The following is a 12,728-nucleotide window of genomic DNA, read 5'->3' on the forward strand; positions in this document are numbered from 1 at the left end:
ACTGCTGTGCGTCTTGAAACTTGCAGCACATAATGTATGTGCTGCTGTGCAGCTCCATTTCGTGAATCTGTCGCAGCTCCTGCCGCTACTACGACTGCTAGGAAGAAGGAAGCAATCATGCCTAGTACCAGCGACCACAGCAATAACCACGGCAGCAACCACTGCAGCAGTAACTACGATCACATTTGTACGTCAGGCTGCTGTTTCAATATGCACGGTTGCTGCTAGTATGATTAGTACTTGTGATGTCTTTACGCTCTGTGAAAAAGTTGCTGCACTTCTCCTCGCTTCTTTACGGTCGAAACGGAGAACAGCATGCAGAGACAAAACAGTACTAGGGAAAGAGCAGCACTCGTGGAGGGGCAATGTACAGCAGCAGCAGCACCAGCAACAGCAGCAGCACCGCGGAAGGCAGTATTTCCAGCGGCGACGGCAGAAGCAAGTATGTGCACACTCAGTACATGAGCATAACATGCAGGGACAGCAGTATGTGTTGTTGCAGAGGCACCAGGTAAATCTGGAGGTTGACGAGGAGGAACACATGATGTCTGCAAGGAAAGATAAGACGAGGACAACCCCAGAGGAAGGTGAGAGGGCTACAATAGTAATTGCTTGCAAGAAGCTCTCGAGAAAGGGACTACAACCGAAAGCTTTGCGGATGCATTGTAAGAAGCAGGAGGAAGAGCAGCACGTACGGAGGAAGCACTCACGTGTAATCAATCACCGGCTGCGACGTCCTACGGAGACACGCACATACACTTGTGGCCCAGAGACAATAGAGAGAACAACTGCAACTTCTAGAATGGAAGCAAAGCGAAGATGCGGTAATAAGGGGGGTGGGGGTTGATGATTATAGTAGTTGTAATGACCCCGTATCTCGGGGAAACAATGTAAGAGGCGACGGTTTTGAAGAAAGAGCGCCTGTCAGGAAAGAGAATACTGACATAACAGTGGGAGGAGGAAGAGGAGGAGGAGGAGAAGGAGCGGCAGCAGCAATAGCCATTGACTCTCGTACACGTGGTTATGGTTCAGAGGAAAACGTACAAGAATCGGGAGGGAGAGATGAGGCAAAAATAGAAAACGGCAGAACTCAAAGACAAGCAAATGAGAAAACTAACAATTATATATGGGACGTTGCTCAAACATGGAGAAAAAGGGCTGCAGATATTTGGAGTACCCTGCAAATGCTGCTGCACTTGCTGTTGCAGCTGCTGTTATTCGACCATATAGCTCCCGCTGCTGCTGCCTATACTTACCTATCTCCGTTCAACGCCGCAGGCGTACCCCCCTTCATTCTTGCAGAAGCGGAGCTCTGTTGGTCTGGACTTGGAAGAGACGAAAGGGAAAAGCACATGCAACAGCAGAAGCAACAACAGCAGCAGCAACGACGACAACAACAGCAACGCAACAACAGCAACAAGATCATGGGCTACGACACCAGCAGGTACAGCAGCACAGAATGGGGGAAGGAAGGGATCAGAAAGAAACGACGGAGGAGAAGGGAGAGGAGGAAGAGGAGAAGGAGGAGGAGGAGGAGAAAGGGAGATGCCAGAAACAGTCCGATCAGCAAAATGTATTACTGCTGCTACAACAGCAGGATGAATCTCTGCACCAGGGGCAGCCGCAGCACTATGAAGAACACCTACCTACACAACAACAACGACATGAACAGTTTCAACAAGAGCGGCCACGACATCGTCAGCAGCAATCGCAGAAGCAGCACCAACAGAAGAAGAGAAAAAGTCTGCGACGTTCTGCGCGTAGCCGCAACAATACGAAGAACAGATGTAACGAACCCATTGGTGGGTTTGAAGCAGCAAGCCGGAGCACAGAAGCTGATATGTCTGGATCAAACAGCGAACATATATGTAGTTCACACAACTGGTGTTGCGACTTGCGTCACTGTAGTGCAGGAATTGGGACGTGTAGTTCGAGTACCGCCTCGCTGGTACGAAACATTTCATGTCATAGAGCCACGTCTGCTTCTTCTCCCTCTTACGATCTTGCTGCCGCCTTCGTTGAAGAGGGAGGCATGCTGCCTGATGGTCCCGCTTGTTCTGATGGCTACTCCTATCCATCCTTTGTGCCTGCATCGTTTGACACGTGTACACCTACTGTTCGAACTGCTGTCTCTACTGCTGCGGCTAGTATGCTGCCCGCTACACTGCATACAATCCCCCTGTGTGAAGAAATTAAAGGAGGAGTAGCATCAGCAGAAGCACGAAGTGCTGCAGGCCGACTTAACAGGCAAGCAGCCACAGTGGAAGCATCACAGGCTGCTACGGCAGCTCATGCAAAACTAGCGCTTTCTTCTTTCTCGCTGCACGCAACAGCAACGTGTGAGTCCATCATGACTCTGGAGCATGGAAGGACTTCCCTTAACACACCTGCTGCAGTGTCATCACCGGCAGCAGTATCACAAAGATCAAAGACATTGCGCTGTGCAAAAGACGGAGAAGGCGGTGAAAAGAGAGAACGAGAAAGCAGAGTATTAGCAGCAACAAGAAAAAGGAGAAAGAGAGGAGTATCAGGGCACCTACGTGCACCTGAATATGCAGCACCCGGAGTAGCTACAGAAGAGAAAACACTCCGCGAAAGGCCACTTGGCAGCATGAAACAAGAAAAGCAGAGAGGCTCGTGGCTGCAACATTTGTTTCTCGCGGCAGCAAAAAACTGGGGCTGGGATTTCAGTGCTTCTTTCATAGACAGGGAAGTGATAGCCAACGTAAAACACTGTCTTCAAAGTTTTCGAGCGCGAGATATTCGACTGGGCAGATGAATGGATCGTCTTTTTTCATATGTGTAAGTATCTGTACCTGCACATGAATAGCTCCTGTATAATCTCTTCCTTGGAGTGCTCAGTTCTCGCACTGGCAGCCTCATGGCTTGTATATTCACAGCTCTTCATGTTGGGTGATTTCTACTGGCTACTGAATGATTTCTGTATCAGTTCTTCAGAGCAAAAAACGTTGGCGGTGTGAGCCCGTTGGTTTGTTTATTTAGCTTTTCATGGGCGTAACGCCTGTATTGGCAGCAGGTATACGACCTGTATACTCACACCTATGTGGAGCGCGAGCTGTTTGAGAGGGCACAAGCCCGTATTCTTTTTTTCTGTGGGTGCGAGGAGACTTTTTTAATTGTGTCCTTTGATACAAAATCCAAACGGTGTGGCATCATGACGAGCATTCCATGCCTTTGCAGCCATAGTAAAGAAGTCGCCTGTTTGTGTAGCTGTGAATTTTGCCTCCGTGGGTGTTTTCTCAACCGCACACCGCTCTGAACAACTCTCGGGTGCTGCTGGACCAACAGGCGACTACGTTCACAATCGTCAATAACTCAGAGTGCACACACAATCCACAGGCCCGTAATAAATCCTTCTGTTTTAATTCTACTTTAAAAATCTATTCAAACATGTACTCAGATACATCTGTGGGTCCATGGAGAAAGAGCACCAGAGGCTCGTGTTCCATTCACCAAAATACATATAGAAGCCGCGTTTCGGCGTACGTGGTATATTTATGTATGTATATATGTATATGTTAGATGTGTCAGATCGTCAGCTACTGCAGAGAGAGTCGCCTATTCTCCTCAGGTGTGTAAGTGTATGTGTTACGTCTGCACACGCACACACACATATGTGAGGACTATACATGCGCTCTACGGGTGCGTATGTACTAAGCACGTTTACACCTTCTGTATGCACGGATGTAGTAGGTCCCATCCAGAGCATGTCTCACAATGACCTGTATTACTTCGTGTTGATTACAAATCCTCGTAATAAGAATCGCACAGGTGAAGCACCCACCAAACGTATGGCGCCTGCGTCGTCGCTGTGAAAGTAGTTGTTGCGGACAAGCTGCTTGTGGCACAAAGCTCCGCAGCCACTTACTGTAATATTCTTACACGTACGTTTTACACGTCTTGTCGCGTCACACGGACGGAAGGGTGAGGATCTCGAGTGACGAATGTACATCGCCGTCGCTCAGCCCTTAAACTAGGTTTGTACGAGTCAGAACATGAAGTCGTCTGCGTAGGCGTAGCATTTCGTGCGCGCAGGCTGCTGTGCTCGTGCATGTTGAACAGGCAAATCCAGTACTCGCATTTTCTACGTAAAAAACAGCTCGTAGAGCTTTGGGTAGCATCCGCTTATCCATGCTAGTCAAATCTATGGCGCTGCCTCCGCATTGTCGTCCTCTTTAGCAGTACGCATGGCCGTATATACTTGTTACTATGCACACGACAGCCTCTTCTGGAGTATGCACACGCATACACATTCGCGTTTGACCCTGAGTATAGCAACAGATGTGGGCTTCTGTCTCGATACGTCTACAAGGCACGGCTGTGTACGAGTGGGTAGCCGTCTACTCAAGTTTACCGCTGCACAACTTGTGTACGGACAGACAGGCGCATGTGCCGCTGAAGGAGCAGTGAAAGCTGATCGATTTCAGATGTAGGCTTGAGCATCAAGAGAATGTGCTAGCGAGTACACAGAGATAATTCTACGCCCTCTGACAGCGTGCAAAGAATGAACTTGTGCTAAGTCCGGAGCTCGAACCTAGGAACACGCACTTGAACGGAGCATCCGTCTGCGCGCCGCCCGTTCGCGAGTGTTTTGTCTACATACGGGTGCTCGTGCGCTTCCGTGGCCTGTTATGAATGTGCATAGCGGCTACATACGTCTATCAGCTTGTATATACCTGCCACTAGATATATACATATATATACGTATATATATACGTGTGTATGTATATATATTTATATGTACATACATATATGTATGATATACCCATATTCACGCGGCTTTCCGCACAGCTTACAGGAGTAGTTGTGCAAAATTGTGCGTAGTATAGGTGTTCCTTATACTCCAAGTCATCCGACCCACGCAGCTGTGCCCTTGTGCGTATCGGGCACATTCTCCACATATTACCAATTCTTCTTTGAATCTCCTGCCATAGAAGCACTTTGCGAGATATCACTTGGCTCACTGCAGCTTCCGCTCCATCTCCTTTTATAATCGCGCCCCGAGTACCGCCCTCACTCGAAAGATACTTGGTACCCACCACTCCTGCCGTTCGTCCTTCCAGCTGTATACTGTGAACTCTGTAACTGTTTATCACCACTACATGCTGACACCTTTTATCGACACCGCGCAGGCGAGCAAATCTGCATCCTACAGGCATGGTTTCCGCCGTGGTGGCGTGGGAATGCGTTAAAAACCTGCGCTGTCCGCTATTCCCACCACCCAGCCCGTGGAATGCTGCAGTGTCAAACCGACGATAACGTATTAGCTGTCCTCTTAGGCCAGGAAGGCGCAGGGTGACCCAGGTAGTGGTCAACAACGAATGGAGCGTGTATCAGCATGCAGAAGCTCTACACACACCAATCTAGCTCTCTCGACGGCCAGGTCACCTTGAAAAGGTGTGTGTACAATTCATCTCTGCAGCCTTCGCAAGTGATGTTCGACATGGCTACAGAATCGACTTTCATGTTCACAAGATTTCGTTTACTGCGTCCAGAACTCAACGTGTGTGCTTGAGGTGAAGATCACAGTGGTCACTGCTGTGCAATGCTCTTGTCGATCAACATGCTGATTCGCAAGAACAAGATCTGTACAGCCGCCAAGCCGTGTGTAATGGCAAGTAAACTGCCTGCATTATAATACACATGGTATTCCCAAGACTCCCGTCACCCGTGCTGTGTGTACGATGCCCCTGAACAAGCCAATGGCCCAATCCGGGGGGCGCCGGCTAAGCCGCACCACTGCAGTATAGCTGTAACAGAAGAACACAGCGTCACGCTGAGAAGAGAACCGCGCGCTGGAGGCGCCCGCGAGGTTTCAGCGATGACGCCTTAACAAGCTCTGAAGTGTATTGTATCAGTGCGCATGGACGTCTCTAACGAGGTTACTGTCCACTGGCTTGACGTCCCTGTGCGACGACCTCCTTAGTATACCGCTGGCGTCCCGTGCTGCCCTCACCATCGACTACCATGGACAGAGGTGTATATGCAGCAGCCTTGTCAGCGTACCGGATACACGTACTGGGAAATAACGCCCGCGTCGATTATCCCTTCCGGCAAATGCGGGGACACGCCTTCTTTCCTGAGTGCTGCTTTTCTTTGAATGTGCGTGAGGAAAAGTTTTTTCGACCTGGTGTCCGTCCTGAGCAAAGCAGGATCATTACGGTCTTCTGAGGTAAGGGTCCTCTCAATCCGACCAGAGCTCATCGAAAAGCCAAGCAACCCAGCAGGTCTCCATCGTGTGGTGAGCTATGTAGTAGAGTATGTACAGCGGCGTACAAGCGACGCTGCGCTTTCAATCACCTAGCGACACCTGCAGCAACTTGCGCTCCAGGTCAGACGTAAATGTAGAAATCGTCCTTACTTCAAAATTCGCCGCCCAAAGAAAAGCTGTCGAACCCCAGGAACTGCGTGTGCGCAGTCCAGCGCTCCACAGGCGCCAGCCGCGGCGCGCGGGCACAATTGCGGGGTGAAGTGAAGCAAGCGCCCCATATAGACTCGGTTGCCAACACAGACAAGGATTATGTTCCTGGCAGACTGAATGCCTTGCTCACGTGGACTTAAAACGGCGTTGATCTCCCTTCTGCGAATCACGGTCAATCGCAGCATTGCGGGTCGCGCTCGCCGTGGTCAACTGCTTTCTGCGGTGTGGACGCACCGGTTCGGGGCAGTACTGTAGTGCTCTTTCCAGCAGAAGTTCGGCGTGAATCTTCTTAAATGAGTTCGTATGTCCTGTTATCACTTATATCGCACATGATCTGAGAAGGGCAGATCTAATTAGGAGATACAGGGGTGTGCTGATAGATGAATGGTCAGAGCACACCTGGTGAAGCGCAGTGGTGCGGCGTCACCATGTACGAATAGCCTCGCGACTCGCAAAAAGAATTCTCCGTTGATGAAAGGAGCTGGGCGACAGTATATCTAGTACTGCTGCTTGGCCGAGTGGCAGACTAAGATTTAGTTAGGTCACACTATAGTCAAACCACGTCACGCAGACATAGACGAATGTATGTGGAACTCGTCTGTCATGCCCCTCTGTATGTGCATCTGTGGCGAGTGCACATAGATTTATGTGTACGTTAGTCAAAACGATTTCTACTTCGTACGACTGTCTGCACGCAGAGGTACAAGCAACTAGACTGTACGCGCACTTGAGAACGTAGGAGCAGACGCTTGTTTGGCAAGCGAGGATTGCCTTCAAAGCTGCACACAAATTCACGAAGAAGAACCACAAGCCACGAGAAAGGATGACCTGGTACCACAGCTGCCAGTGCGTCGCTCAACTACCGGGAAGTTGGGCACATGGGAGGCTGCGTTCACGTTTAGGGGCACGCCGCGTGTAAATTTTATACGTGCTCATCTGTATACCTGCGTATGCACGTACAGCGTTTATGGTGCAGACAACAGGAGATGCGTAGCGCGGTATCTGTACACCACGTTGTAACGCTTTTGTGGGTGCTGTGTATATGTGTGTGCGTGCTTTTTCCTTGCAGCGTCTTGTGCGAAAGGGATGCACACAGCAGATGAGCGCAGTCCGCAGCAGTGTATCGGCGCCGAAACAGGACTTGATGTGTGCAAACAGCACTTTATGTGTGCAACCATTATTCACGGCTTCTTCACGCATTCGCACGTTTCTACTTTCAGTCAGTCGTACCTCACGGCTCTTTCTTATACTTGTGCGTCCGTTTTCGTCACATAGAATGAGCGACAGTTCGCTAGTATGTGGTTTTAAATTGTGCTGTACTCTGAGGGCAGGACGAGCACGACCTTCTGATCTCCTACGTCGCCACCACAGTACTGCCTGCCGCATGGCTGTACTCTGCGGTTCGGGGGTGACTAGGACTGCCCGCTAACGCATGTGAGCGAATGTGCGGAGAGTTGCTTCGAATACGTCGGCCGACCTTGTGTCCCTCGTCACCAAAAAATGTGAGTTTCGTGAAGGCACGTTCCCCCGCTGAGTGTCTTCGATCTCTACTTGTGGCAGAGCGCGCTCACAAAGCCGCCACTTTGATCGGCACTTCCCAAGCCCTTGAGGAGCTACCAGTTTGCGATGCACTCGCTCTATATTTAAAAAGTAGGGAACGTCAGTTGTTTCCTCCATTGGACACCATCGTGTGCGTGACATCGTTCATGTAAATCTGTTGGTGCGACGTCACGTCGTCTTTGTTACTGCGGGTCTTTCAGACTTTTTGCTATCTATTATTTGAGCTCTCAGTTTCAATCCGTGTAGTCGTTTTAACCACATCAGCATTAGTCCCGCTTCAACTCCCGCTGCAAACTCTCCAGGCTGTCTATTTAGCCGTAATATTTCCGTTTATAGCTCTTACCTATTCATATCCGTACACGACTGATCAAGCGTGCTTTGCAAAAATGGGGCGGATAGAGCGCAAGTGTCCGATGTGCTACGAGCGGCTGCCAAAGCCGGTGGAGGTGATTGGGCCCATGGATAAAGAACTGAACTACTTCATGTGGATGCCGGGGTTTGAGTGGCGCCCTCCACCCCCGCAGCGTGAACAGTGGGATGAGAGCAGCAGTGGTTACAGTAGTAGCCGAAGACGAGAGCCTGGAGAGGAGGATGAAGATATGGAAGAGGCGCTTGAAGAAATGGTCGAAGCAAATGAGATGCGTGATCGATTCAATCAGAAGGCAGTGGGTGGGAAAGTCTCTGCAAACGATGCGCTCGTGTTGGCTAGGCAGCTCGGATTGGCACCCTCATATGCTGATAAGGAGGCTGTGGAACAAAAGTACGGAGAAGACCTAGACTATGCGACTTTTGAGAAATTTGCTGCTTCTACTACGCATCCAGAAGACAATATTGAAGACCTGGTGGAAGCTTTCGCCCATTTCGACGTATCGGTAAGTAACGCAGCTGTATGAATTACGTAGACAGAAAAGGAAAGCATTCAACTCATAACTACAGAAAACGAGTCATAAGACGCCCAATACAAGTCATAAATTTGATTTAGCACTCTCTTTCTTGACGTAGAAGACCTTCGCAGGGAAATGGTCTTAGTCCACATAACCACGCGTGCAGGCCGTTTCCATTCTTTGCAGTCGGCAGAGTCTCGTGAAAAGAGGCTCTCTCTTACAAATGGTAGCAAGAAAGGGACGAGGACAAGATTAGAGGACAGGTGGATTGTAGCAATCACAGGAACGTGAGAAGATGAATTTGCATCTGCTCGAATGCCCGCAGGAGCGAAACCGACAGGTACTGTTATACTGAGCCACACATAACAAATGCGAGAAGTCTTAATGTACTCACGGAGGCACTTAGCAAAGGCGAGAGGTTTTGATATATTTAGTGACGTACGCAGTTAGCAAAAGCGAGAAGTCCGAATCTATTTTGTGGAGCTCATTTAGAAATAAAGCAAGAGCTTTCGAATGTTAAGTGCTAAACCACACTTTACCATGAGCGACAAGTATTAAAGTATCAGCGCGTTGAGCAAAAGCAAGTGGCCTTGATATATCAGTTAAGCGCACGTGAGGAAAGGCAAGAGGTCCTAATGTAATAAAGGAACCACAAAAATCCCCATGCCAAGCGGCAACATAAACGCTAGAACGTCTGACAAGCGAAAGAGGCAGTCTTCGCACGCAACAGAAGAAGGCGGTGAAATACAATCAGATGAAAAGACTAGCCACAGCACTATCAAAACAACAAGGTAGGAAGGAGGGACAAAGCGAGAGAATTCGTAGCAGCAGTGATGTATGTGGCGAAAGAGGGAAGCACACACGTGATGATGACGTTAAAGCAGAACTTCGCCGTAGTAGGAGCTCACGCAGGAGAGGAGGTGTAGCAAAACAGTATGATACGTAGCCCACCACAGCTGACTGCAGACAATATATTGTGCGACACGGAGAAAACCTCTTAAAAGTACCACAGGAAGTACAGTCTATATTCACATATATCCATATGTATATATGTATATGCACAGACATGACATATCGAGAGATAGAGAGAGAGAAACTCGACAGCATAAAGTATATAGAACAACAGTACAGCAGGTTGCAAATGGTGACTTGCGGCACTAGCCGTGATGGCAGACGACGTGTCACTATATATGTAGATACGTCTAGGAGGAGTGGGACAGTATGATTTTATCGTGGAGAACAGCGAACTGGTGCCCGATAATCATGAGATTGCACACTAAGACATGTCGAATATACAAAAATACACGTCTACACAAGTGTGTGCATCCTTGGTGCCCCAGCAGGCTCAGACAATACTAATGCAGCACCGCAGATGATGATTATGATGATGATGATAAGGCAACAGCACACGAAGTGTCAGTGACACACTGGCGCATCCACGACAACGCAGATGGTAACGAGTGGAAACTGCAGAGGAGGCGTCAGTGGTAACACGGTGGTCCATTATTGACAGGAAATAGAAAAGGCGATAAACAAGGAGCAGTAGCATCCGTGTCGGAAGGCTTCCGTCGCGTCGCAGAAGCAAGCAACCCTGTAGAAGACTTGGTGGCGAAGAAGAAAAAGAGAGGGGGAGTGGATGGATCTTCGGTGTTGCAAGAGTTTCTGAAAACTAACGTCAGCCATACCTTATTCGGTAGCTGCACACTCGCATATTTTTTGCGTGCGAACGGCTTTTCTCCTGGAGAAAGAGTAGTAGATTGCAGCCACAGCAGCTACCCACACACAGTATACTTGCCCAGCATCCCATCTCTTTATTTGCAGTACAACGAGACTTAGCAGAAATATGCAGGCGTTTTGTTAAAATACATCATTTTGTACGCCCACGTCACATGGAAGTGCGCGCTACAGAAGGATTACATATATGCGTACATACGTACACGCATACGCACATACATCTACATACATACATACACATCTACCTACGAACATGGCCCTAGAGTGCTGCTACACTACCTTTCTATCGCACGTCATTCTCTTAACAAATTTAACTTCCCCAACCTGCAGCAGCTGCGATCTTCTGTGTGGCCTGCAAGACAGGAGTTTCGGTGTTGTAGGTGGGATATTCCTGTATACACATAATAATATGCACGTGGTGCTTGTAGAAGGTGTTTGTGCGGTGTGCGGCTTTTTTTGGGGGTGCTGTTGTTCTGCTGGTTGTGGTAATGGGTGCGGAGTGTGCCGTGTTGTTGCAGGCATGTACGTAGATGTACGCATTAGAATTATCATCGTGAATTTCTGTTTGTGTCAGTTATTAGGTGGCTAGCAACCTTGACAGAGACTAACAGCCACCCGTTGCTGCTTTTTCTGCTGCTGTGCATCTGTGTGCAGAAGAACGGCTTCTTGTCAAGAAAGCAAATGGAAAATATACTCATGACTTTTGGAGAACCATTGACCCCGCAGGAAATGGAAGTTGTTTCGAAGTACGTATATCTTTGTCAGCCTCTCTTTCTGTATACTGTTTCCCGTCTGTCTCCCTCTCTTCTTTTCACAAGTGCTGAGTGCACAGGCAATATGGGTGTATCTCCCCGTATGGTTCCCTAAGCAGATCCAGACTCAGGCTACTCTCTGTCTTCTGTTGCAAACACTGCACCCGCACGTGCCCCGTATCATTACGCAGCGCATGCACCGAGCCTCTCTGCTTCGTATGTGTGAGGGTGTTCGCCGTGTCGCACTGTGAAAGCGCAGGAGTAAAACGCAGTTGTTGTGTGTCTCGTACGTGGCCCACACATTTCTATAAGCCCCACTACGCAAATGTGATATGTGCGTCACTCCGCTGTAGGCCTATCCAGTGCAATGCAAGCGCTTATGCTGTTGAACGTAGAATGATGAACGCGAATGCTAGACATGTTTAGGGCAGCTAGAAACAGGTTGCATGCAGCAACATGCGGCTAAAGTGTGTATTCGAGTGCGGTAGCAGCCATAAGCGCATGCATGCTGCGCACATACATGCAGTTAGGTGCTACACACGCAACAGTTGAGCCAGAGCCGTCGACGTCCGAGTTTTCCTATGCGTGCGCCTGCACACGAGAAGACGAGGTGAGGGTACTGCAAGACTCCCGCTGCATTTTGGGGGAGGTCACGGCGTTTCAAATTCCAGACGTCGCCTGCGTGGTGAAGCAGCATGAACGCGCACCCTCTGCACAAGCCTTGAGGCGCACGGCTACCCTACTTGCACGTGGCAGTATTCTTCCTCAAGTGTGCGTGTATGCGTTGAGAAATATTAATGTCTCCCTTCCTCTGTTTTTCTAAATTTGTAGGTATAGAGTATACCTGCGTATACTCTCTCTGTGTTGAGTTGTGCGCATACACATCCCCCCTGCCCACGGATGCATATATATATATATATATATATATATATGGGCATACACATAGGAGCTGCCCACCTATGAACGCACATATACATATACATATACTTGTATCCGTATGTAATACATATACATGTAGTGCCTGGTGGGGCCTGTGTTTCTGCAGATTGTGTGTGTGCACAGACACCGCAGTTGCACTGAGATCGCTCGCCAGGGTGCATCACTGGCATGCATGCTGCAATATATAACCGATGCACTCTGTATGTTTACATATGTGTACATATCTCGATGTGAATCCATAAACCCGTATGTAAACAGTTGCAGACATACATATTAAATGCGCCTCACTAATCATGCTACGTTAAGTGAATCGTTATACAGATGCACGTGAAGACATGGTCATGGCTGCCTAATATCACTCATACACATGTACGTGAGAACGAATCATCATCACAGAGCTGCATTATTAGTATACAT

At 48.9% G+C, this 12,728-nt stretch overlaps 1 protein-coding gene across 1 annotated transcript; it reads left to right on the forward strand.

The window, feature by feature from the left end:
* Window positions 1-8,388: 8,388 nt before the first annotated feature.
* LOC131479456 (uncharacterized) lies at window positions 8,389-11,366 on the forward strand (the record flags this gene model as incomplete). Its single annotated transcript, XM_058659955.1, has 2 exons — window positions 8,389-8,874; window positions 11,275-11,366. Coding segments are annotated over exons 1-2 (578 nt in total), but the record flags the coding sequence as incomplete, so codon positions are not given.
* Window positions 11,367-12,728: the final 1,362 nt, after the last annotated feature.

This window comes from Ochotona princeps, unplaced genomic scaffold (assembly GCF_030435755.1).
Source record: "Ochotona princeps isolate mOchPri1 unplaced genomic scaffold, mOchPri1.hap1 HAP1_SCAFFOLD_4174, whole genome shotgun sequence".
NCBI classification, from domain to species: domain Eukaryota; kingdom Metazoa; phylum Chordata; class Mammalia; order Lagomorpha; family Ochotonidae; genus Ochotona; species Ochotona princeps.